The sequence below is a fragment of the Cynocephalus volans genome, chromosome 1 (assembly GCF_027409185.1).
Source record: "Cynocephalus volans isolate mCynVol1 chromosome 1, mCynVol1.pri, whole genome shotgun sequence".
NCBI classification, from domain to species: Eukaryota; Metazoa; Chordata; class Mammalia; order Dermoptera; family Cynocephalidae; genus Cynocephalus; species Cynocephalus volans.
In genome coordinates this window covers 131111210-131139136 of record NC_084460.1, presented here as the reverse complement: position 1 = coordinate 131139136, position 27927 = coordinate 131111210, and the positions used below count along the sequence as shown (strand labels likewise).

At 39.6% G+C, this 27927-nt stretch overlaps 1 protein-coding gene and 1 long non-coding RNA gene across 7 annotated transcripts in view; one reads left to right on the top strand and one right to left on the bottom strand.

The window, feature by feature from the left end:
• SIDT1 (SID1 transmembrane family member 1) overlaps window positions 1-27927 on the top strand; it is a 100857-nt gene that overhangs the window by 31009 nt on the left and 41921 nt on the right. For 3 of the 6 annotated variants that reach the window (XM_063078844.1, XM_063078861.1, XM_063078853.1), the window contains exons 2-10: window positions 29-150; window positions 1188-1358; window positions 9318-9363; window positions 12592-12693; window positions 13366-13449; window positions 15063-15150; window positions 16313-16384; window positions 16802-16895; window positions 24043-24086. In XM_063078844.1, the coding sequence (XP_062934914.1) occupies window positions 29-150; window positions 1188-1358; window positions 9318-9363; window positions 12592-12693; window positions 13366-13449; window positions 15063-15150; window positions 16313-16384; window positions 16802-16895; window positions 24043-24086 (823 nt within the window). The remainder of the gene's footprint in view (window positions 1-28; window positions 151-1187; window positions 1359-9317; window positions 9364-12591; window positions 12694-13365; window positions 13450-15062; window positions 15151-16312; window positions 16385-16801; window positions 16896-24042; window positions 24087-27927) is intronic. The other 3 variants (XM_063078885.1, XM_063078868.1, XM_063078875.1) reach the window with 3 other exon arrangements.
• The window catches only part of LOC134363299 (uncharacterized), a 29563-nt gene continuing 24015 nt past the window's right edge, over window positions 22380-27927 (bottom strand). The window contains exon 3 of the long non-coding RNA XR_010021698.1: window positions 22380-23154. This is a non-coding gene — a long non-coding RNA (uncharacterized LOC134363299). The remainder of the gene's footprint in view (window positions 23155-27927) is intronic.

Here is a 27927-nt window from a genome sequence, read left to right as displayed (position 1 = left end):
TGTTACCTCTCTCTACCCCACCACACAGGTGACAGCCGTGCGAGTGTATGTGAACAGTTCTTCTGAGAACCTTGACTACCCAGTCCTCGTTGTGGTTCGCCAGCAGAAAGAAGTGCTGTCCTGGCAGGTTCCTCTGCTCTTCCAAGGACTGTAAGTGGTCTTTCCCCAGAAAATGTCACTACGTTTGATTTTCCTCACTGTCCTGGACCTTAATCAGTCTTTTCCCTAGTGAAAGGAGAAATCATATATCTGGAATGTTAAGATATTACAGATACTAAGTGCAAACAATGGTCGTGGTACATACCCTGACCCATTCAGCTCTGCTCAATTTTCATCCTCTCGGAATTTCAGTTAAGCACTCTGCCTAGATTTGTAGCTCCTAGAGGAACTTTTACCATGTTTCAATTTTGCCATTATGTTCTGTTGCTCTTGGTTGGATAGTGGGTAATCCAGTAGCCATCCAATGGGCAAGGCCCAGCAGTCACCATGAGTGAGTGACACCTCCCCATTCTTCAAGATGTCCACCACATGTGCAATCCTCATCCAATAACATACACCGAGCACTACTACATGGTAGGTGCTGGGGATACAGCAAAGGAAAAAGCTCCAAAGTCCCTGCCCTCACGGAGTTTATATTTTCACCGGGGGAACTGATATAAGGAACTTAAGCACTAACAAGGAGAAACCCAGAAGGCATACACGAATGGGCACGTAGTAAAGTGTTGCATCACTTTTAAAGGTTGAGGAATTTGAGGATTGGAATACTGACTCTGATAGCCTTGACTTGGACTCTGGGGCTTTCTTTACCCTTATATTAGCAAAAGTTTGAAGAATGGAAAAATTGAATCACCCAATTGTTTTAGCAATTGTCTAGGACAGTTCCCCCCTCAGAATTTGATATTTTTTCCTCACTGAATTATGGTGATGGCTTAGTGTAATGCAGACCCTGTTCAAGTGAATTGGTCAGCACAGAACAGTCCTCATGTCCCTGTTATTATGTCACACAACCCGAAGCCGACAGCACTAGTTCTAAAATGACAGTCGAGAGGTCCAGTCTGAAACTTAAAACATAAGGACTTGAAAACAAATTCAGAGAGATGTTTATACAATGAGACAGGCTTCTTTCCCTGTTTGTTTTTGAGTCTCTTTCTTGTTTTTCTGGTTTTTCCCTCCATTGGCTGCTGCAGATACCAGAGGAGCTACAACTACCAGGAAGTCAGCCGCACCTTGTGTCCCTCAGAAGCGACCAATGAAACAGGACCCCTAGAGCAACTGATATTTGTAGATGTGGCATCCATGGCACCACTGGGGGCCCAGTACAAGCTGCTGGTTACCAAGATCAAGCACTTCCAGCTCCAGTAAGCAGGATTCATGTGGCCTTTATCTGTTTACTTGTCTGCTCTTCCTGGGCTGTGATGCTCAGTTCAGCTTCCATCCTTACAGATTTGCACTCTAGAGGGAAATTATCCACTTTGCGTATTAACTGAGCACTTTCTGAACTCTCCTGCCTTGGATAGATGGACAGCAGAGCCTTAATCAATGCAATAGGGAGGAAGCAGGGGACTGGTACAGAGGGTAGGAGCAGTTGACCTCCTAGGGGTATCTGTTTTAGGGGGTCTGTGAGGGGGCCCTGTCTGGCCCACAGTCCAGGCAAGAATTACTTGTGACTGAGGACTTTGGTATTACTAAGCAGTGCTACACTTCTGAAAGAAGTTGCGTTTTGTTTTAAGGACGACTTTATGCAATTCCAGTTTTTTCCTTCCAGGTGGGTAGCTTTTTCCTTCATTGGAGTGACTAAGTAATATTTTTGTCCCTGTTTTTTAAAAAATAAAACAAATGGACAAGCTTGTTGAAAAACATAGTCATGAGACTTGGAAACTTCATCAAAGAAGCTGCCCAAATGGTCAAAAACCAAAACCTAATTAGCTGTCAGAAATATAAATTAAAGCCATATTGAGATTCCACTACAACTACCTGATTGTTATAACTTGAAAGCCCTGACAATGCAGTTTCACTCCTAGTTATATAACCAGCTTCTGGGTATATAACAGGTATACATTCATTCAAAAATGAACACACTATTGCTGTCCGTAACAATGTGGATAAACCTCATGATGTTGAGCAAAAAAGGCCAGACAAGAGAAATACATGCTGTTTGATTCCATTTATATAAAGTACAAAAACAGGCAAAACTATTCTGTAATGTTAGAAGTCAAGATAGTGGTAGCTTTGAGGAGGAAAGAAGTCATCCATGATTATGATTATCTGATGATAATTTATTTAGATATTTGCTTATAACTTTTGTACTTTTCTATAGTTTGGTTATATTTCAATAAAAAGTTAATTTTTTATAAATCAGGATATTTTAAAATAGTATATGCTACTTTTTTGCAGGTTATTTTTCTGACCAGAATGCTTTGTTCTATTATAAAGCTCTCTTTACATTTTCTAAGGCGGTTTATAAAGAGGTCTGTAGCCAGTGGAGTTGCTAATAAGAATCAAATATTTATCTTGGTCTTCTTTACACCTCTTGACATAGTGCTATACCCATAGAGACAGATGGACAGACAATGGATGAATGAATGGTCAGAAGGATGGAGAAGTAGTCACAGCATTTTTTCCAAGTCCCTTTATTAATTCTGGTGTTGAAAAAAGTGACATGATAATATCAAGAACAAAGAACACTCCTTCCCTCCTCCCATCTCCCCCTCCCCAAAAAAACAAGCGTAAAAGGATTCTGTGGTGGATAAGTCCCACCCAAACCAATTAAATCAGAGTCTATAGAGGGGAGTTTTGGACACTGGTATAGTTTTTAAGGTTCTCCAGGTGATTCTAATGTGCGGCCAGGGTTGAGAACCACTATTCTGAAGCAACTTCTAATATGGTGCTTAAATTTAATAACTTAAAAATCTATTTATGATATTAAACCCTACGAGAATTCATTGTTATTTGTCTGATGGGAATGGCAGCACATTACTTGAACAGAGTGCAGTTTGAACTTAGGAGAAGCCTTGCCTTTACTGATTGGTCTCTGTGTCTTTGACCTGTTACTGTCACCTGGTGGCAATATACTCGAATTGTAGGGCCAGTTTTCTATGAGGTTAATTAGACTTTTGGAGAACTGGATTCTGTGAAACTGAAGTCATGAGGTCACAACTCTAAGCGAGTGTCAGTGAATGATGTGCATGCTGGTGAAACTGCAGATCTATTTCCTCACATTGTTTTCTATTTTCACCTCTTATAATGTGAAACCAGACACTTAGAGCATTTCAAAATGCATACAGTTACCAGGGCTTTTATAAGACCAAGATAAGCCTAAGAAGAGATGGTAGCCGAGATATGTGTCTCTTCCTCCCTGGCTCCACCAGCTTGCTGGCGGCCCAGAAATCCAGAGGATGATGGTAAGGGGGGAAGATCTGAGGACTGTGGCGAGAACTGGGCTCCAGGAATTGAAAGAAACACTGAAGAATTAACTCCAAATCCCTAACATTGCACTTTCTGTTGTATTTTGAGTGACAGACTAGAAAGTATGGAACACATTCTAGGATTGTTTCTGTCTAGAATTATAAATTTTTATAATTGAAGGACCTTTGGGAATGTAATCCACCCACCTTATTTTTACAGATGAGCAAAGTGATGCTCAGAGGGGTTAAATGACTTGTCCAAACTCATACAGATAGGAAAAGGAAAAATCATAACTAACTTCTATTTCTGACTCTCAGTTCTGAGCTCATCTCATCATAACGTACTATTTCTACTTTCGGTTTAAAACTGTCCTCCTAACTTTTATGTTCCTCTAAATATGTTTCTCAATTACTTATTTATTTAAATACAGCTTTAAAAATAAAATAACTCTGCCTGAAAGCCTTTCCCCCTGCATTTCTACCCATACCCTTGCCCTCTCCACACACACATGCAACTTTGCCACTACTAATTTTCCCAGACTTCACTGCAGGGTTTTCAGTGCTGCTGGAGTGGGAAGTCACAGGCAGGGAACAGCAGGAGGCTGTAGGAGCAAGCGCCCGAGCATGGGGTAGGAGGAGCCAGAGCATGGGGTGGGAGGAGCAGGTAGAAACCTAGACAGTTGTCTACCTGCAACAGTTGTGTGGAGAATGGACTTGAAGGGAACAAGATTGGATGTAGAGAAGTTAGAAGGTTGATGCGGTGGTCGAGATAAACAGTGAGGAGGTGAATGGAAGAATTTAGGAGGTGAGATTGACAAACTCTGATTGGCTACGAGGGGAAAGGGAAATGGGAGAGTCAGGAGGACAGTGCAGTTTGTAGACAGCAGTAAAATAAGAGTTCTGAGGAGAGAAGGAAGACATGTTAAGTTCACTTTTGGAAGCATCGAGTTTGAAGAACAGACATCTGGCAAAGTGTCGGATATGAGCCAGCGTGATGTCAGGGCGAAGTCAGATTTACAGACAGCAGACAGAGTAGAAACACTAGAAACATTTCAGGAAGGTGGGTCCACATGGCACCTGAGGCACAGCCTCAGGAGCTAGGGCTGGAGAAACAGGCAGTGCCCAACCTTGATCTTTAAGATCTTGGATGCTGTGCTAGAGAGTTGGGACTTCACCTTTCAGGTCACACGTGCCACTAGAGGATTTTAAGTGATAAAATAACATGAACAGATCTGATCTTTAGAAATGATTTTAGTGGCAGTGTGGAAGATGAATTGGAGAGAGGGGAGAGGAGAGGCAAATAGGCAAATGAAAAATTATTTAAATAGGCCATAATAAAAAATTACTAGAACCTGAACATATTTTGGCAGCAAAAAAGTCGTAAGGAAGAAAAATAATTAAACAATACACATGGGAATAATTCACAAATTCAACAAATATATGTGGCAGAATAAAAACTATAGTTTTATATGAATTCTTGTAGCTTTCGACCTTCCTCTAGACTTCTAAGTAGTGAACACGAGTCTGTTTTGAGAGCAAGTGTGTGATTGAAATAGCTCAGCTACCATGGTGTGAAAAGTAGTAGATTTTTTTTTAGGAAGTGGATGGGTAAGAGGCTTTAAGAACATTTTTGCTATGTGTCACACTATGTAATCGTGATTTGGTATTTTAGGGGAGACTACATAAACATTTACATTACTGTTGAAGGCTTTTTTCTATTGATGCTATACTGGGTGAAGATGATGCTTCGGGTGGGGGCAGGTGCATCCAGGTTACTTTCACACTAATAGAATGAATGGGACTTGGTGATCAATCAAATGTGGAAGGTGACAGAAAAGGAAAAGTCCAAGAAGACTCCTACAATGAGGTCAGAAGTCTGGTGAGGTTTACTGATAAAGAGACATAGTGGATCAGGGAAGTGACAGTACATTCCATTGTGATCATGTGGAATTTGAGGTGTTTGAGGGATGGTCTAGTGCAGAAGCCTAGTAGGTCATATCTGTTATGTGACTGGAGCTCAGGAGATTGCCCTGGGCTGGACATGGAGACTTGAGATTCACTGGCATTTTTGTGGTGTTTATGGCAACTGAATACACATGCACATGAGCACACGCACACACACACACACATACACACACGAGGCTGTCAAAAAGTTTGTGGAAAAATAGAATTAAAAGATAATATGAATCTTTCCACAAACTTTTTAAAGTACCCTCATATATAATGTGACTAAAGAAAATGAGAGGATCAAGAACAAGACTGTGGGTAATACTCTCACTTAAGGGATGGTCTGAGAAACAAGAGCTATCAAAAGTGGCTGAGGAGGCACAGCCAGATGTGTGCAAGAAAACCCAGGAAAGCAGGTATCATAGAGGCCAGGGGAGGAAAGTGTTCCAAGACAGAGCAAGTGGTTGTCAGTGTCAAACATAACAAAAAAGTAAAAACAGTTAAGGGTCAAGTCATTGGCTTTAGCAAGTAGAAGGGGCTATGGTAGAATGTTTGTGTTCCCCAAAACTGATATGTTCACATCCTAACTCCCAAGTAATCTTATTATTAGGCATTAGGAGGTGGGGCCTTTGAGAGATGTTTAGGTGATGAGGGTGGAGCTCTCATGAATGGAATTAGTACCCATATAAAAGAGGCCCAAGAAAGACCCCTTGTCCCTTCCACCACGTGAAGATGCATTGAGAAGGTGCCATCTATAAGGAAGTGGGCCCTCACCAGACACAAATCTGCAGGCCTTGATCTTGGACTTCCCAGCCTCCAGAGGTGTGAGAAATAAATTTCTATTGTTTGTAAGTCACCTTGTCTATGGTATTTTGTTCTAGCTGCCCTAATGGACTAAGACAGAAGGTGACTATTTCCTTTAGCAAAGGCAGTTTCAAGGGGATAGTGGGGAAATAATCTGATAGTGGTGGGAAGAGAATGAGTAGAATACTTTTAAAAGGCTGGTTTGTAAAGGAGAAGAAAGACATAGGATGACATTAAAGAAGAGAGATAAAAGGATAAAGGAGGAAACATGTTGGGGTATTTTATTTTTTGGTTATTTATTTTGAAAATGGTTGAGACTAGAGTACATTTATAAACAAAGGGGTAGGAAGGCAGATTACATTCACAGGAAAGTTAGATATTTGTAGAAGCAAAGTCACCAAGAAGGGTAGAAGGGATAGGATTTAACACATAAGTGCAGAGTTTATACTTGGACCAGAGGGACACAGGGCAGAGGGTTATAAGTGACAGGGGGGTTGGTGGGAAAGTTAAGGGAGTGAAGGGGGTTCGTGACAGATGACAGTAAGGAGATAACAGGAAATGATATTCTGAAGTTCACAGTTCAAGTGAATAATAGGGTATAATTTCCTTCAGCAAACCAAGTGGGGATTTTGAACCCCCGCTATACTCTGTGCTAAGGGCTTGCTAACATTAGGTGAATGAAGTGCTGTGAGTCTCAGAGACCTCTCTGAACTCACCTAAAAGCTGCTGAGCTTTTGTCCCTGTTTCTCTTTTCAGTTACTCTTTCTTCCCATCTCTTTCGTTTTTTTTAATTTTATTTTATTACTCTCCTCTATATATTTCTTCTCCCTTTTTCTACCTTTCCCCCTTCTTTCCCCGTCTCCCCTTCTACACCCCATCTCTCTTGACTCCTGTTCCTCTTCCCTTCTCCCCTTCATTGAAATGGCCAAAACAAGGAAACAAAATTGGTTTTTAGTCTCTTATATTTATGGAATAAGCATTTGTTTCTTGTGTTAAATTTTTAAAATAAGTCGACATTTTTATGCTCCTTTCTCTAAAACAAAAGGTATATATGAGTTCCAATTAGCTTTGTTCTGTTGGCTAATGACCCTTGATAAAATAAACCTTCCCCACCCCTGTTAGGGTCCAAGTGGAAGGAAGGAGAATGTTTCATCTGCAGCAGACACGGTGTTTATTTTGCACATACTGGTGACTCCATGAGAGAGGACTTAAACATGATAGTCTTGAAAACAATAATATGTTTTCAAAGTTTGCACGTGTTGTACTAGCAAATAAAACATGAAGAACAAGAAAAAAAAACAGAAAGTGCATATTGATGTCTTTATATTCAGTATTACAGTTGGAATTCAAATGTAGGGGGAATAAAAAAGCAAACTTCAAGCCAAAAAAAATAGTTTTCTCCCGGAAATCTCTTGCTGTCTGTTGCTAGCCAAGAAAATCAGTGTCCTCTTTGTTCCTCTGACCTGACAAGGAAGAGAGTTGAAGGCCCCGTGTTCCCCTGGTGACAGCAGGTGACATTCCCCAGACTGCTGGAAGGGCTACCCAGGGCACAGACAGCACTGCGGGTCCTAACCCTGGCTCTGGACCCTCGAGCAGAAACACAACTGGATTTGACACTGATTTGGCTTCTTTAGGTAACTGAAAACCAGAAGTTTTCAACTATGCTTCAGCATAGTGGATGGTGATTTCTGTTGAATGTGGAATATAAAAATTGCTTCCATTGTTGTGAGCTTAAATTCTGAGCCCCGTCCCATGACAACCTAAATAGAGGTCGTTACCTCTATAAAGAGTGCTCAAAGGTTGTGACTTCTAGATAGAACACTAACTGAAGATGTCTCATTTAAATATCTTGACATGCCCTTACTCAAGGAAACTTTAATTTTAAATTATTTAGCTTTTGTAAAAGGAAAATTAGGAGTGGAAGGAAACTGCAAAGAGCCCCAGGGGATAAAGCTGATGAGGGATCCTAGAAGTTCAGATTCAGAATCCCAGAAATGCAGGCCACATGGGAGGGTAGGGGCATGCCACCTGCAAGTGAGATGTTTCAGCAGCCCAGGAAATTGACAGTACAGTGAACTTGTATGAGTGATCTTCACGGCTAACAATGAGGCAAGAACCAGAAAGGCCAAAAACCCAAAAGCAGCCTTTACAAAACTATAGAAAAGACCAAATTTGTCTTTGTGTTTTCTAGACTCTTGGACTGTTTCACAAATGTTCCCTCCAGACAGTACTCTATGCTACCAACTTATTATATTTCCTATATACTCCCCACACTCTCCTATCCTCCGTGTCTGGATCATTGATGTCTTTCACAGAAGAATGAAATAATTCACCATTTATTACTAATTGGAGAGAAAATAACTTTATTATATTCATTTGGTGAAATTTATCTTTTAAAGGAGGGCCTTAGAAAACAATGCCTAATCCAAAGAGGAGGAAATCTTGGAGAACAATTTCAGCTGGTGTGGCCAGCAACTGGGGAGGAGCTTGGGGGCAGGAAGAGCATACCTCTATCACTAGGGACTGTTCCATGGTGATGACCTATTCACCATGTTTTTATTTTTATTTATTTATTTATTTATTTATTTATTTATTTATTTATTTATTTATTTATTTATTTATTTATTTATCTGGCTGGCTAGTACAGGGATCAAACCCTGGACCTTGGTTTTATCATCACCATGTTTTTTTTTAAAGATCTTTTGCCATGTATCCATCAAAATTATTTTGAAGTGGTATATATATTATCCAAAGGGGAAAACAAAACAAAACAAAAACAAAGGGACGTTGAACCTATGTTTCCTCTGTCTTTCAGCCTATTTCTGATACCTAAGCCCTTTGTTTGATTGGAAAATCTTAAGAGAGACCAAGCAAAAGTGTTTGCAAAAGTAAATAAAGTACTTACTTATATAGGTATTACTCCATGGATATTCAAAGACATAAAAACAATCCCTTTACCCAATTTGATCATTCTCAAGAGTTGAAACCACCAAGCCCCCATGCAGTTTATTTTGTCAGTTTGATGCGGCCAGAAATCCCCATAAAGGGCGAGGCTCTCCTTGCATCTAGTTTAAGATGGCTCTTTTAAATAAATAATTTTTGGTTGTTAACTTATGCTATTCTCTCATTTTCCCCCTCCCTTCTCCCACTTATGTTTTTCAGGACAAACGTTGCCTTTCACTTCACTGCCAGCCCCTCTCAACCTCAGGTAAGTGACGGGTTCCAAGAGCTATCAAGATGCTACCTGTTGGTATTGCCCAAAGAAATCATGGTGACAGGTAGAGTCAGCATGTGGTATCACCCTGGATCCTTCTTATATATCCTTGAGGTATACTTATATCCTGGATTGTTACTAATGTTAATGGGATTTTGAACACAACATTTAATCTTATCACCTTAATTAGTGGGAGTGGGAAAATGATGTTTGTTTTCAGGTGTCCCTTGGTTCAACCTTCATTGATCAAATTGTGTGCCTACTGTATACCCAGCACAATGTTAGACTGTTCTAGGTGCTGGAGACACAAGGATGAAGAAGAGAGAGGTGGAACTTCTGCCATTATGGACCCAATAGTCAGGATGGGGCAGGGGGAACAGGGAGTGGAAGGCTGTCACCAAGCAGACACACAAATAATTAATTGACCTGGAAATACAATAAAAATAAGACATTTTAATTTCTGCAATGTTATAGGTGGAGTAGAGGAGTTTCTCCTGTTTGTTATAAAGAAAGAGCAAGAATGCCAACAAAAAGTATTAGGAGAATTAGATATTTTTGTTGTGCTCTCCATTAAGCCGTAATCATAAACAGAATAAATACATGAGAACTTTGATTAATTAAAGCTGTTTTTCTGGTGAGATTTCTAGCTACCTTCATTTTTCCTTTCAGATCTTGTGTAAGAGTAAAGTCTATACAATAGCAAGTTTAAAACAGGTTTGCTTAATGTCATGATACTCATTGTAATTTTTTTTTCAAGCTGAAATATAGTGTTATTTGTATTATTAGTATTATGGCTAGTTTGTTTTTAGAGTTGGGAAGAGACACATACAATTAGCTTTCTCAATCTTTTTTTTTTTTTTTTTAAAGATGAGATGACAGGTAAGGGGATCTTAATCCTTGACTTGGTGTTGCCAGCACCACGCTGTCCCACGTGAGCTAACTGGCCAACCCTATATAGGGATCCAAACCCTTGGCCTAGGTGTTATCAGCACCAGACTCTGCCTAGTGAGCCATAGGCTAGCCCTAAGCCCATACACCTTTTAAGAGTTAAATTTCCCGTTTCAGTGGAAGTCTCTGCAGTACATATATACTGCCACCCAGTGGCAGGAGAGGGCCACTGGCCCATAATCTGTTGCCCTCAACATTTACTGACCATTTAATTTCAAAAAATATTTAGAAAGCACTAGTTATTAGGTGCAATGGGAGATCCTTAGAAAAGGGAAGACCAACTTGTACTCTAACTACAGGAACAATACAGCCTAATAATCCAGTGCAGAGCTATAATAAAAATGATATACTGAATGTTGTATGCACTATAAAATAATAGAAGGGCTTGTAGACTGAAAATTAGTGATGAGTATATATGGTGGCTTCTTTTTATTTTAAAAAGTGTATAGATATTAAAGCCTAAATAATTTGTATATGAATCTGAAACTAGAACAAACCAATAAAACAAATTTCTGATATCTATGGAAGTCTTTCTTTACTCTTAACTGTTCCCATTTCAGCCTGTATTTTATATCCTCTTCAATTGCAGGAAACATTTCCTGTTCCTTTAAGCTCACCCAAACGATTGCACATTCTCAGACAACCTGCATCCATCATTGTCTGCCTCTACTCCTGTAGCTAGAGGCAGGTTGTAGAAACTGGGCATGTAGTCAGGATGCAAATGGTGATTTTCAGCCTAAATTCTAGCCATTGCTTTGGGTACTTGTCATTTGCTTCTTTCTGGTAAAAGGAGATTATCAGAGCAGGAGTCAAAACATTTATTTGGGGTCTATGGTTATTTAGAGATAAAGAAGGTTGATAATATTTAGGCACATAGATAAGGCTTCAGTAGGTATCTACTGCTTGCACAAAACCAATTACTATTATTTAGATGAATATATATGATGTTCATAACTGCTGACAGTAAGCCTAGTAATGCTCTTGAGTTATGAAGTATGGTTCCCCTGAGAACCATGAACACCTCTCGGGAATTCCAGACTACTCACCATTTGAAGAGCCCTGTATTACATGTATTTGAATCCAGCTCCAAGGCGAAGTGGGTTCTTAGGGGTAGGGCCATCTGTTACTAGGCATGAATAGACTTCCAAACAGCAGCCTTCATGACACTCAATCTTGAGGTGATTTTTTTTTCTCCCATTAGAAAGTTTTGGATTATTTGAGAGGAATGGGTAAAGGAGCATGAAAATCAACTACAATGTATTTTGAGAAGTAAAATTTTTAAAAAAAAGTTTTGGATTATTGAAAAACATTCTATTTTTATTGTGCTTGTTCTCAAAATAGGGTTAGTAAAGAAGATATTGAAATACAAAACTAAGTTTTAACATGTTTTGCCTCTTTTTTAAAGTGATAAATTTATTAGAGTCCTAAGATTGGGGCTTGTTTGGGTTGCTTTCCTCAAAATCTAAATCATAAGCTTGACATAGCTTCTCAAGAAGTTACCATTTATAATTATTGGGCAGAATTCCCCTTTTTTCATCATTAGCAACATGTTTAAAACTTAGAGTTAATATATTTTCCCAGTGGATTCATAATCTAAATAGGTATAACATCTTTCTATTAGAAATGTTTCCTGATTCTGGTAATATTTGAGAAATACTTCTAAAGATACCTCAACCTGCCCCAAATTGTGAACTTATTTCCAGGGACCAGATGTAGGACTTGATCTTTGAATCCAAATATTTTCTCAGTATATTCCAGCCAGGAAGTAGATTCTTTAGCAAATGTGCTAGGGGAAGGATTAGTCTAGTGCTAATTCTTGCCTGTGGGAAGAACTCTTGAAGATTATCTTCAGTGTGGAGCTTCCCATTTCCCGACACACAGAAGTAAACCTCGTCTCATGTTACAGCCGCATATCTGTAATTCAAAGAGAAGGGGGAATGCGTCTTACGTAGGTAATAAAAATGAAGTGTAGCAAAGTTTAGTTAAGAAAGAAATGGTGATACCGTAGATAGTGAAATGGGAGCATGGTATGAAATAGCGACTTTGTCTTCTTCCCGATGTCTGCACCGAGCACCGCGGAGAGCAGTTAGCTGCTCATTATGTGTGAGATGAATGGCTGGCTGACTGAAATAATGAAGATTCACTGAGATTTATATCTGAATTTTGTGCCTAATAATAGAGGAAGCCATCCTATTCATGTGAAAATAGATTGAGTTCATGATTGTAAAATTGCTTAATATTTACAAATCATGTCTTTCTTTTTCTTATTCTCAGTATTTTCTATACAAATTTCCCAAAGATGTGGACTCAGTTATCATTAAAGTGGTGTCTAAAATTGCTTATCCATGTTCCGTTGTCTCAGTCCAGAATATCATGGTGAGTCCTGATAATTTGCCAGCCTTCTAATGTGGAGCATTATATTATCCCAGAATATATGAAAGAGAGGGGTGAGGACCACGTCACCCTCCTACTGTGCATCTTCCCCAAAACTGCTAAATAATAACAGTATCTCGTGCATACAAGTGGGCAGTCCATGTTTGCAGACATTGATTTGGAGAGATAAAGAATGGTTGACTCTTCACCAAAATAATTGAAGGAAAGAAGAAAGGAAGGAAGTGAAAGACAGAGGGAGGGAGGGGGGGAAATGGAAGGATCATGACAAAAGACAAGGAAGACCAAGTTGTGAGCTCCATAAGAAAAATAAAATTGAAAACTATTGTTTGTTCTGATTTTTAAATTTTATCGTAACATTAGGTCCTTTCTGTCTCATGAAGTGTTAACAAAAACTGGGAAAGGCATTATAAACTTTAAGACAATCCTTTCATAGTTCTCTTCAATATAAACTGTCTTTGATTTTAGAGGACAAGGCACCAAGTTTTAAGAGGATTATTTCATGACTGTTCTGGGAGAAAACTTTTCTTCATGGTTTCTGGCTTAGTAGGGATTCCTGCTCTGGTACAGGTGGAAAGACCCCGACAGACCTGTGTGTGGTATGACATTGTATAACATTACTGATGCTTTCCTTTTTATCCTTCCTGCACACTACAGTGCCCAGTGTATGATCTTGACCACAATGTGGAATTTAATGGTGTCTATCAGTCCATGACTAAGAAAGCTGCCATCACGCTACAGGTGAGACATTGCTTCTGCGGTCACTATTATCAATAGCAAAGCTTAATTGATAGTTTACTTTTGGAACAAAATCCAAAAGGGATGGCCATCCACTGTGTGCCTAGAATCTCTTTTCTTTCTAATTGCTTTAAAAATTAAGATTGCTATGCCTGAACTCAAAGCCCAGGTGGTAGTAGACAGTGCTACTCTACCAAGTGCCTCTTTCCCCCTGGGGATTCTTGGAAGCCCATGGTGTTGTGGGACATATATCTGGCAGACTGCTTGTGTGGGTAAAGCCAGAAGATTCCAATCTACTCAGTGGGGGTGCCAATTTAGGGTGAAGTTTATTGGGTCAATTTAACGCAAGTAAATATATTAAGTGTACCAGTAACAGTAACCAAAAGAGGACTTCAACTCTGGATGGATTGGACAGGTTCAAAGGAATATGAATGATATTTATGCAGCAGGTTACCCTTTTGGTATTTGTAATTAAATTATTTCAGTTGTAATTTTATAGCAAAAATGTACACACATCATGCCAGAATATTTTCGCAGAGATTCTGTCTCGTCTTTGGGGTGGAAATTACTTGAGGTGCTGGTGAATTGATCTGTTCTCTAGACTAAGTTGATACTGTTTATTGAATAACAAGCAAAGAATAAAGAGAGGTTAATTATAATTTAGGTATCAGACCTAAACATTTCTAACAATTAGGCTTTAATTTTTGAGGGCATCAGATGTGATATCACAAATATCTTCTCTTGTTTTTAGTATTTATTTCTTCCTGAGCATCCCAACATTATGTGATACCAAATTTAAAAGTACAGAAAAATTGCTATAGTAGGGAACTTCAAAATTTTCATTTTACATCATCCAGGAGATTGAATTAATAAGGAGCAAAGTGTATCAGTGCATGTCTACCTTGGATGTGTCTGGCAATAAATTGTTACTTCTCTTTGGGCTCATGCTTCAGTCTTGGGACATTTTCTCACTGGGCTAAACATGATACCAGAAATTTGTGGATTATAGAAAAATAAAGACAGAGTCGTAGAACTATAATGGATCTTAAAGATGATCTTGTCAACCACACTCCAATCATGGATGGAAACTGGGAACCAGAGAAGCACTCTTAGAAAGTCAAAGCAAGACTATAACTCAGGTCTCCTGACGTGGGTCCTTCGCCTCTCTAACCTAAATTATTTATTTAACTGTTGACTGTGTGACTTTTGGGAAAGTTGCTTATCATTAGATTTTAAAATAAAAACTCAATGTATAAGTATTAATTTTAAAATATAAGCTGTTGGCATATTATTTACATGGTGTCTATTACAATTCTAAACACTCAAGTGGACACAAAATAGATTGAAATCAGAATGATGCATCTATTCACTTTAATTTCTTGGGCATAACAATTATCATGGATAATCTGGAGCTGATCGTGGGTATAGGAAAATCCTTTTTAAGGAGTTAGAGGGCAGAAGTGAACCTTACTTTTCCTCTCTTTCCTCTAGGTAGGCTTCTATTTTTGCAACTGTTTTCTAGTTTTACAGCTGTTTTTGGCTCCCCAACCCCATGGACTTTCTCCCTTCTCACTCTTTCTTACCTGCCTATCATAAGGTTGTTATGTCTTATGCAGAAGAAGGATTTTCCAGGCGAGCAGTTCTTTGTGGTGTTTGTGATAAAGCCTGAAGATTATGCGTGTGGAGGATCTTTCAGCACCCGAGGTAAGAGATAGCAAGGAATAGTTGGCTACTTAGGAAAACCTGAAGGAAGGGAAAGGAAATCCCAATTCTCATCTCTAGTTCCCACAAAGTAAGAATTCATCAGCAGTCATTTGGCAAGGCAATCTGAGAGATACTTGAGAAAACAATAAAAGGAAAAAAATAATCAATATAATGGCATTATTGATACTGCACAATGTTATTCAGTACAATTCATCTTTTGAAAGTCTTGTATTACCTCAGACCATGTAAGGTAAGTTCACTTAATTGCCCTTTACCCAACAAATATTTGCTCCAATGAAGTAATGATCTCAAAGAGTGGATCAAGGCCCATTGCCTAAGATCAGTTTGGTGGCTAACAGTAAGGGAGCTGCTTATATTTATCAGTAGTCAGCATTTCCAACAGGATGTTGTACAAGAAAAACCAATCGCCAAAATTGTACCTCGCAAGATAGTGGGAAAGTCAAGTGTGACAACTTATCCCATTGACAGTGGTGGTAAGCTCTTAGGCACAGTACAAATAATTGAGTAACTATCCAGTAACCACTTTGGGAATGGGATAGGATGTTGCCTGAAAACACAGACCCCCAGTTGTTGATGAGCCACATGTGACCAACACAGAGGCGTTTACTGTTGAACATAACTCGGTTCCTCTGGTATTTAGGTGACATTTTGCTAGTGTGTTCTTGTTCTTTAATCCCTTAATTATATAGCCATACAGTTTTACTGATGTCCAATGCTCCTTGATAAACTTAGAGCCCTTCAATGACTAGATAAGGGAAAAAAATTCTCATTGCCTAGAAAAACGCAAACCAAAGGAAGAAGTAGGCATCTATTTTTGCAGCTGTTTTCTTCAGATGTCTGTGGATATCAGGGAAAGGGTCAATCCTTCTTCATTGGAGAAGGGAAGATGTAGTCGCATTTGCATCAACTAGTGGTACCAAAATGTACCCAAGCAAAGGCCAAATTGAGAATCTTAACCAAAAGGGATATTGGAAGGTTTGAAGGTTTGGGGTTAGATGTTCTTCCAGTTCTTGCTAAAATAAGATTCAGAAACTAGAGTTAATTCTGGACATTTTTTGAACAACTGTTTAGACGAGAGGCCAAGAATCTAATATCTGATCCATTGTTTCTTGGTTTTTTGTTTTCTTTGTTTTGTTACCAGAAAAGGAGAATCAGACATGGAATCTTCAAAGAACAAAGATCCTTAAAGTGACCATTGTTCCTTCCATTAAAGGTCGGTGTTGGTGCTAGAATGAATGGAGAGATTCCTATGTTGGGAAATCTATCATATAATTCATAAAATGTCATCCCTCCAGAGAGAATCAGCATAAGAAAACTAAAGTCTATTTACCTTAGAGGTAGAAGAGGGAGTCAGAGCATTTTGTTAAATCCCTTCCAAAAAGAAAGGGAACTCAGTTATGAAGTTGTTTTTAGGCAGTCCCTTCCCACTTCTACTGGGAAGTCATCACTGTGAATGGCAGCCACTCTGGATGACCTCTGGGTGACCTGCAGTAGCTTTGCTGCTCTGAATGAAAATTTCCTAGGACTTAAGAATGGGTGTGATGGAAGTGGGCCCTTCGCGCTCTCCTGTACCAAACAGTTCTCTTTTCTCCTGAGGATAACCTGACCAAACTTGTTTCTCTCCCCTCAGAATCCGTTTACGTGAAATCCAGTCTTTTCAGTGTCTTCGTCTTCTTGTCCTTCTACTTGGGATGCCTGCTTGTTGTGTTAGTTCATTATCTGAGGTATGTCAAAAGTTTCAAGAAAATATTAGACTCCTTTTCCTGTCTTTGTGTAATGATTACAGCACAGGCTTTAGAGTTATATCAACTGGGTTCAAATCTACCTCAGCCACTAACTGTGTGACCTTGGGCAAGTTACTTAACCCCTCTATGTTTCAGTTTCCTCACCTATAAAATGAGATAATAATTTACCTCATAAAATAGTACAACTGCAGCATTTACATCAATGTCAGGCACACAGTAAATGCTGGTAGAATGTGGGTTATTTTCATAGTTAGTGAAACCGCAACAAAAAGGCAAGTTGTATACTTTTTAGACCATAAAATGTTCACTGTAAATCCTCCAGAATGTAGGGAATTATAAGTTCTTCCTAACATGGAAATTTAGGAACACTTTTAAATATTTTACCAAAAAGTAAATTTGATAGAGCACATATTACATGATTCCATCTGTATGAAATGTCTGTGTCCAGAATAGGCAAATCTGTAGAAACAGAAAGTAGATTAGTGATTACAAGGGGCTGAGGGGAGGGTGTGGGATGGGGAGTGACTACTATTGGTACTGGGGTTTTTTGGGAAATGATAACAATGTTCTGGAGTCAGTGGTAGTGGTAGTGCAACCTTATGAGCATATTAAGTGTACACTGACTTGTACACTTAAAAGAATGCAAGCTTTCCACATGGGCCTTTTTTACCTTCCCAAATAAAAGATTTTTTTAAAAAAGTAAATTTAATGCCCAAAATAGATCCTGAGGTACAATAAATAGCAGGGGTAATATGCTCTGATACTATATTACCAGGTGCTTTCCAAATGTTGCAGCATCAATCTTATAGTAAAATGTACCTTGAGGGGAAAAAAAGGAAATAATTATGCTGTAATTTGACCAAGGAAATTTCCCAAGAGTTTGGAGCCCCTAAATAAAAAGACTGGTGTTTGGAGCACCAGTCTTTCCTTGCCTCTCTCAGCAGGGTTGAACCTTGAGAATTCCACTCTTTGTTGTGCTCTCTATGAAACAACTGCACAAGAATGGCAGGAGGTTCACAATAAACAAATGCCCTTTCTCCTCTTGAATATATACAGAAAACAAAGCCAGCAGACAGTTTTGAGACTACTGGGCAGGATTAACCTTATCTGTAGAAAGACCTCATGGTTACCTCAATGACACAAACCATGGCAATGATACAGGCCTATCTTTGACTCAAAAAGTAACTCCCTTCTTTTGGGAGACTGCCTTTTATTATTCTATCTCATATATGTATATATGTACACAAACACACACGCACACACATATATATTCTGGACCATTTGAAAGTAAGTTGCATATGTAATGAACTTTTATCCCTAAATATTTCCAAAGACTAAAAATATTCTCTTACATAACCATAATATAGCTATCAGATTCAGCAAATTTAGCATCAATAATGATACTCTTATCTAATCTACTGTCTATATTCCAAAATGTCCTGGCCAGATCTGGAACAATGTGAGCACCACAATAATTGAGGATAATAAATGATAAACCATTGGAAAAAATGTAAATTTATGAGTTTTTATTAATAAGGGAAGAAAGGACCTAAATACCTGCAGACATATCCAGTGACTTCAACAAATTTACTAAAACAGGTACCCACTAGGGAAAGGAGTCATTAACAAATACTGACAGTAGATGGGAGGCCTCTTGCTCACAGAAGACTGCCAAGAACTGACTAGTAAATATGGAGGGAGTGCGGGAGTTGGAAAAATCATCTTGCAAACTTCATTGTAAAGACTAAATCAGATTAAGAATTATCAAGAGAAGCTAAGTCGATGGGGGAAATCTGATGAGGATCAGATATTTGCATGGCCTAAAAGTGTATCCTCATGATTTGCTTAGTAGCAGTAAGGGAAAAATAGTAACTACACAGTGGAGAAATCAAACACATTGACTAGGTGATCAAAATTAATTATCACCAGAGGAAGATGGACATTGTGTCTGGACGTGACACACTAAGAAGGACAAAACATCACTTATGCAGCAATCCAGAAATGCATTTTTGAATCTAATTGTGTGGAAAAATTAGACAACCCAAATGATGAACATTGTATTAAAAGGTGTCATTAAAGACAAAGAAAGGCATGGAGGTGTTCAAGATTAAAGGACACTAGAGAGATATGACAACTAAAGACAATACCTGATCTCAAGCTGGGACTTGTACTAGAAGAAAAATATGCTATAAAGGACTTTATTTGGTCAGTTGACAAAACTGGAATACAGCAGTATATTAGAGTATCATATCAATGTTAAATTTGCTGAATCTGATAGCTGTATTATGGTTACATAAGAGAATATTTTTATTCTTTGGCAATATTTAGGGAAAAAAGTCCATGACATATGCAACTCACTTTCAAATGGTCATGTATATATAACAGAGAGAATGATTAAAGCAAATGGGGTAATATGCTAACAATAGGTGAGTCTAGGCAAAGGGTATACAGGTATTTTATATTCTATTCTCTCTTTTTTTATTCTTATTATTGCTTCTTTTCTTTAGATTTGAAATTATTTTCAAGTAAGTTAAAAACAAAACCCCCACACTATAGGCAAATATTTTACCTGAAAAGTACATACATTAACTGATTATTAGCTCAATTAATTTATCAGATCATAGCCATTAACATTTAACAAGTACCTGTTCTGTGCTAGACAATGTGCTGAGCCCTTTAAGTACATTATCTCATCTGATGTCCCCTAACAGTGGGTGCTATGTTTATCGCCCTGCAACAGTTCAGGAAATTGAGGCATGGAGAGGTTAAGCAAATTGACCAAGAATTCACAAACAGTAAATGAAGGAGCTAGCGTTTGAACTTATGCGGCCTGGCTCCAGAGTCTTAGCTCTCAGACGGGCTGATTAGGAAGGATTTGGAGTCGTCAGGGAATGTGAGGGATGGTGATCCTCACCAAGGAGGCCAGACTAAAATCCTGGCACCCCAATGAGGATTCAATTGAAAAAGGGCCCAAAAAGCTTCTTGGATGAGCTCCAGTGTCTTGGAAAAGAAGCTCCTCTCTTCCATCGCTCTTAGGAAGACTGTGTCTACTCCTGATGTTTTAGATTTTAAAAAGCAGGATTACCCCACTTTAGTTAGCTAGCATGCACTGTCAACATACAAACAGACAAAAAATTAAGCTAATAGCTGGTTATCAATATCTCTGAAGTTGTTACTCAGCCAACTGAAGCAAACACAGTTTTGGACAGTTGTGGTATAAGTCTAGGTGCAGATTATTTTGCTACAGCCAAATGCACAAGCATAGATTTCTTCCAAATATAGACAAGCTGGAAATAGGAATCTGGAGACATAAGAACTATTTGGCATTCTAAATAGAAGAACAGACTGAGGAAAAATGATAATAGGAGAACTCTTCTTTCATTGAACTAAGCAAAATAATAGGTTTTCTACAAGACTATATGAAACCAGTCCTCTCAGCGTAATGCCATTTACATGGTGAGTCCCCTATATCTTATTACCAGTACATGTGGAATTTGTATTACATGCTATGACAGAAGGATGAAAAACATTGATAAGAGACATGGCCCCTGCCCTCAGGGAGCTAAGACACTTTTATCCTGTATTGGCCTGAACCTAAACACTATTCCCTGCGTATACCCCAGCCCCAATCCATTCAACATGTATATATTTATTGAAGCCCCTACAATGAATGTGCAGGCCCTGCACAGATGTTCTCTTATTTGTTCTTCTCAATCACCCTGCCAGACATTGAGTCCAGACTGCCCAATCCTGGATACTCATCCTTTCCTTTGATTCTTGCATTAATCATCCATCGCCACAATAATGCTGCGTTAAATAAATAAACAAACAAACAAACAAACAAACAAACAAACCTCCAGGGGCAGGCATACAGCAATAAATATTTGAGTTTGCTCACAAATCTATGGGTCAGCTGGATGGTTCTGCTAATCTGGCTGGGCTTGGAGATCTCAGCTGGGTGTGGTCATAGTGTGTGATCCACTGGCAAGTCAGCTAAGAGCTGGCCCTTCTGGGCTGGCCTCAACTTCATTTGGTCCCTCATCCTCCCACAGGCTAGCCTGGGCTTATTGTATCTCCAAGAGCTATAGCAGAAGAGTTCATGACCTCCTTAAGATGTAGGTTCAGAAGTAGCACAATATCACTTCCCCCTCATTTCTGTTGGACAAAACAAGCCATGAGGTCAGCTCAGACTTAGGAGATGAAGATACAGACCCCACCTTTCAACAGAAGGAGCTGGATACAAGATGAGGTGCGGCTGTTTTTGCTCTTTTTTCCCTTTGTCACTGGCTACTGCCTGCCTCATCCTAGCTTTGTAAATTAACTCTTCTAATGCGTAATTTTATCTGTTCCAAAATCTAGGACAAATGTGGGTAAAGCCTGTTAATACAAACACATAATCCAAGCTCATTGTCTTCTATGAGTCCATATAATTGCTTGCCAGTCAATATCACTAAAATTATTAAGAAGGAATTTCACAGCCTCGTTTGCCAGCTACAACAGTCAGGCCAAATCATTACTGCTCTCCTTAATGGTATGCCAGGTGCTGTCCCAGAGGTTAGAGATACAGTTGTGAACAAGGCACTCTAGATCCCTGCTCTAATAGGACTTGCATTGTAGAGGGGAAAAACATACAAGCAAGTAAGCAATTAATAAAGAAAATAATTCCAGCTAGTGTCAGGAGGAGAATAAACACAGCAGTGTGACAGAGAACGATGGTTGGGGAAGCTAGTTTACATTTGATTTGGTCAGCAGGGAAGGCCTCTCAGGACTGAGACCAGAATGGCAAGAAGGAGCCAGCCATGTGAGGATCTAAGGAGAGAGTGGCCCAGGCAGAGAGCAAGAGCAAAGCCCCTGAGGTAGGGAAGAGTTTGATGTGTTTAGGAACAAAAGAGCTATGAAGAGAAGTTCTTCCACCAAATATACCAGAATCAGTGTGTGCAACTTGAAGAGTTCCCATCTGGAAGTATATAAGAGCATGTACCAAAACATGAGTGCTTCTGGCCCCCAACTTTCCTCCCTCGCCACTGCAACCTCACATTCAAAAGGAAGGCTTATTTGGGGAGAAGAGAATAATTCACATTTGAATTTTTGATAGACATTCCCAAATGGTATACCAGGTTTGTAAATAGCAACTTTGTTGACATGTAATTCATAAATTAAGTTCCTTTAAAATATACAATTCAGTGGTTTTCAGTGTATTCACAGTTGCACAGTCATTACCACTATCTAATTTCAGAATATTTTCATCAATCCAAAGAGAAACCCTGAGTTCAACAAGGTTTTAGGATGCAAGATCAATATACAAAAATCAATTTTATTTCTAAACATTAGCAATGAACAATCCAAAAATAAAATGAAGAAAACAATTCCATTTACAAAAAGTGTCAAAAATAATAAAATACTTAAGAATAAATTTAACAAGGGTAAGACCTGTACATTGAAAACTTATAAAACATTGTTGAAAGAAATTAAAGAACTAAATAAACAGAAAAACATCCTGTATTTACAGATCAGAAGAGTAGATAGAATTATGGCTCCCAAAAGATGTCCACTTTTTAATCACCAGAACCAATGAATATGTTACCTTACATAGCAAAAGAGACTTTGCAGACATGATAAAGTCATGAAGAATATCTTGGATTATCTACTTGTGTATTAGTACATTTCTGATGCTAGGAACAAAATACATGGAACTAGTTAATTCATAAGAAAATGAAATTTATTGCTTACAGTTTCTGAGGCTGGGAAGTCCAAAGTCCAGGGAACACATCTGGTGATGGTATTCTTTGTTGGTGGCTTTACGGCAATGCAGGGGTCTCACATGGCAGAAAATGGTGGAGCAGAGAAAGAGAAACTCTCACACACTCACCTTTTAAATCCATTAGAATCATGCCCCTGACCATCATTATTAATCCATTTACCATGACATCGCACTACAATCTAATCACCTCTTTGAGGCCCCACATTCCAATTACCATAATAGGATTTCCCACCTTCAACATTACAGTAGGGATTAAGCTTTAATGTATGGACATTAGGGGACACAATTCAGTCAATCCATAGCAACATGGCCCTAATGTATTCACAAGAGTCCTGTAAGAGGGAGACAAGAAGGTGAAAGGAAGAAAAGGTGGAGATATGATGAAGGAAGAGATTGGAGTGATGTACTTTGAAGAAGGAGAAAGTCAAGGCCGTGAATCAAGAAACGCAGGCTGCTTCTGGAAGCTTGAAAAGGCAACTGTGGAAAACAGTTCAAAAAAAAAGTTAAATATATGGGGGTAATTCAAAAAGTTCATGGACAGATTCATATTATTTTTAATTCTATTTTTCCATGAACTTTTAAAAGTACCCAGCAATTTCACTCCTAGGTAAATGCCCAAGAAAACTGAAGACTTATGTTCATACAAAAACTTGTATACAAATATTCATAGCAATGTTATTAATGTTAGCCAAAAAGTGGAAACAACCAAAATGTCCATCAAATGGAAACAAACAAATGAAATGTGGTATATACATACAATGGAATATTACTCAGCTATAAGAAGACTGAAGTAATGATACATTGTACAACATGGATAAACCTTGAAAACATTATGCTAAGTTAAAAGAAGCCCATCGAAAAGTTCACATATAATGTGGTTCCATTTATATGAAATGTCCAGAATAGGCAAATTTATAGACACAGACAATAGATTAGTGGTTGCTAGGACCTGGGGACAGTGGGGAATAGGGAGTGACTGTTAATAGGTTTGGGACAAGTTGCACAATTATGTTACCACACTAACATTCACTGAATTGCATACTTTAAAGGGTGAATTTTATGGTATGTAAATTATATCTGGAAGCTGATGAATGAATGAATGCATGAATATGCCTAGGAAAGGGATTTCTGCATCACATTGTAACTCTATGTTTAACTTTTTGAGGAATTACTAAACTGTTTTCCAAAGTGACTACATCATTTTATGTTCCCACCAGCAACGTATCAAGTTCCAGTTTCCTCATATCCAAAGGCCCATTTTTAAGAGATCCTAGCAGACAAATCTGCAACAAAACCTATAGTAAACAAATGTAAAACGCTGAGGTTTTCACTCTCTTAAGAGCATGTTTATGTGCTTATTTGCAGGTTTCAGAGAAAATCCATCGATGGAAGCTTTGGTTCCAATGACGGTAAGAAAAATACCTGGTTTCAGTTCAAAATTATGTTGAATAGTGTGTCAACATCCTACTTGGTACTTCTTTTGTCTTTCTGCCTTTTGCATTTACAAACCCTACCTTGATTCCTATCCCACAGAGTAGTCTAATCTTCTGTATTTGTTATGGAAAGCAGAGCTAGTAAGAGCCAATTGCATAGTTGATAGTTGTAACTTCTAAGAACTTACATTTAACTTACATTTATTCATATTATATAATTATAACTTTTAAGAGCTTCTTCACTTGGAGAGTCCCTTATAATTATCCACAGCCCCTTTGTCAACCATTTGTCTTTTTCTAAAAGTTTGATCCTTTCTAGGACATAATTATTCTACCTATCTTACTTTTAAGCTGATTTGTCAGCAATAGTAAGAATTTATTGTGTTAACTCTAATAAGAGTTTACTTTCCCAAAGTTGAGATAAAGGCTTTTTTTAATTCAATACTAGAAAACTGAAATATATGAAACTAGCAAGTATTGTATAATAAAGAGTATTATAACTTTGGGAAATTCAAAGTAATTAAATATCCAAGCATTGTAATATGCCCTTTTCTCCACGCCGAGAGTTTGAACGAAGGAATTTAATTCCCTAATATTTTTATCAAAACTTAAAAATTTTAAATGTTCTTAATTTTGAAAAGCCTAAATCACTATGAGTTATTCAGTGCTCATAAGCTATTTGGCATTAGAGTGATAGTTTGGAAAAGAAATGATGAAGTGGGATTTGATTTCTAAGTCACATGTAGCAGATGTTTACTTCTGTGTTTTCTACTCTACCATACGACCCAGCTATCCCACTGTTGGGAATATACCCAGAGGAATGGAAATCATCAAGTCGAAGGTATACCTGTTCCCCAATGTTTATCGCAGCACTCTTTACAATAGCCAAGAGTTGGAACCAGCCCAAATGCCCATCATCGGATGAGTGGATACGGAAAATGTGGTACATCTACACAATGGAATACTACTCAGCTATAAAAACGAATGAAATACTGCCATTTGCAACAACATGGATGGACCTTGAGAGAATTATATTAAGTGAAACAAGCCAGGCACAGAAAGAGAAATACCACATGTTCTCACTTATTGGTGGGAGCTAAAAATTAATATATAAATTCACACACACACACACACACACACACACACACACACAAACCGGGGGGGGGGGGAAGAAGATATAACAACCACAATTATTTGAAGTTGATACGACAAGCAAACAGAAAGGACATTGTTGGGGGGGAGGGGGGGAGGGAGAAGGGAGGAAGGTTTTGGTGATGGGGAGCAATAATCAGCTACAATGTATATCGACAAAATAAAATTTAAAAAAAAAAAAATATCTGCAGAATCTTAGAAAGATACAAACTCACCCCTGCCCCCTCCGGCAGGAATATTTTTCCCTTTTCTAAAGGAGTTGCTTTTCTCTTTTCTTCTTTTGACTTTTGTCTTTCTCAACGTCAGCATGTCTATTTTTCTAGCCACCCAGGCACTTTGCTTTAATAAACATTCAGCTGCCAATATGAAAGACTATAAAAGAACACCTGCTCTCATGGTTTTAAAATGCAAAGTGCTACTTTCTCTTTTACTCATAAGATGATTAAATAAACTTCTCTCCTCTCTATATTTCATCCCTTTTCCTACAGTGCTCTCCAGGTTTTGCTATTATTTTAGCCCTAGTTAAACTTAGAAAGTCCAGTTGGTTGGATCACATTGAATGCTCTGTGAATGGATGATCTATTATTTTTTATTATACAAGTGAAGGCATTTTATTATTGTAAAAATTATTAAAAGAATTCCATGTTCAGAAGCGTCCCCTGAACATTGACACATAATTGGACAGAGTTGGGACTTGAGCCAAATCGCTGTTCAAGGTCGGGAAGTCTCTGAAAATTGAATAAGAGCCAGGAGCACCCTTCACATGGCAAGCAGAAATGAATGCCTTACCAGAAAAGTAAAGATGTATCACTTAGAATTCTTGTGGCCGGAGTTTCAAGATGGCGGCGGCTGTGGCAGCTGGCGCGGAGTAGCTGAGGTGGAAAAGGTGGCCACTGGGCCTCAGGCAGCCGGGAAACTTGTGGACCTTCCTCTGGCCATCTCTTAAGGGAGGACTGCTGCTGCTGGCCGGTCGTGGGGGCTCAATGCCACTTTGCCCCCGGCAGGAGAGGCTGCCTCATTTTCATTTACAGGCAACAGCTTTGAAGTGTGGAGCAGGAAAAGAACTGATTCTTAGCTGCAAAAGCGAGTCTTGAAACAGGGAACACGGCGCCAGGGCTGCTGTGGATGCAGCCAGGATCCCGGAGGCTGGGGCCGCACTGAAGGCGGCCAGCTGCCCTATTCAGGATTCGAGGTTTCAGGCCGGCATTAAAGAAGATTCCTGGGAGCGCCCGAGCGGCGCCGCGACTGAACAGCCCGAGGCGGCAGCGCCGAGAACAAGGAAGGCAACAAACCAGAGACAGAGCGAGCGCCCGACCTGGCACAGCACTGTGAGTGATCCCTGGCACAGCTCTGTTCGGGGGGGTGGATGCCCACGCGGCTCCCGCCTGCACCACCAGGCCACTCACTGCCCCGGTGCTGCCTCCATTTTCACAGGTGCGGGCAGCTCCGCCCTGCTCGGCCATCACTGAGCCCATTTGCTTGGCCTGGCACGGGGCTTTCCGGACCGTGCGGGCCGCCCTCCTCTCCCACTCCCTCCGCGGTTCTCTGGCGGGGCTGCGGGTGTGGGGCGTCCCGACCAGTGTTGGGAGGGCTAGGAAGTACGGGCGGGCCGACTGTCACTCCACCACACCCTGGACTCCGGCCCCGGTAAACTTCCTGTTACTGGGAGGCAGATACCATCTCTGCGACCACCAGTTTGGAAAAAAGCCTAACGAATTTCTGGTTGGGAATAGTGTGGTAGGAGAGTTCCCAGGTCCGCTTGAACCTGCCGGAGAGCAGGCTGCAGGCGGGCACTAGACTCGGTTTATACCGGGGGGATACAAAGGTGAACAAGACCCGAGAAAGATCTACACAGTGCTACAAAGGCACCCAGAGAGACCGGTCGTCTGTGCCTAGCAGAAACCTGGTAGACTTCCTGGGCGAGGCGGTGCCGAGCAGGGTCTTGAAGGCCCAGCTGATAGACGAGGGGTGCAGAAGACACGCCCCAGCCCAGCACAGTGTGCACAGAGGGGGGAGACGTGCGGCCAGGGAGGCGGAGACTCGACAGAAACCACACACCCGGTGGGGTCGCCACTGCACGATCTAACAGCCTGGGCCAGAGCACACTGAACGGGGAGAAGTCCTGTACAGAAAGTGAAAGCTCAACAGAGATCACACACCCTGTGGTACGTGATCCACCAGCCCAGCAGAGTACAAGCTGACCAGAAAGGTGGATCCCCGGAGAAGCCCAAGACCCGAGGCAACCACACACACAAGACACTAGAGGCCAACTGAGCAGTCACGGCGGGAGCCATACCAAATTGGCAACCACAGCAACATCCTAGTTAGTCATTAGTCTCAAACCGGTGGACTGTGAAACCCCCTGCCACAATGAATAAACACCAAAAAAAAGACACCAGAAATACAAAAAATCAAGAAAGTACACCACCAAAAGTTAATAAATCTCATACTCTAGATCCTATAGAACAAGAAGCCCTTGAAATAACTGACAAGGAATTTCGAGTGATAATTCTAAGGAAACTGAATGAGATACAAGAAAACTCAGCTAGACATCATGATGAAATGAGGAAAAGTATACAGGATCTGAAAGAGGAAATATACAAGGAAATCAATGTCCTGAAAAAAAATGTAGCAGAACTTGCTGAACTGAAGAAGTTATTCAGCG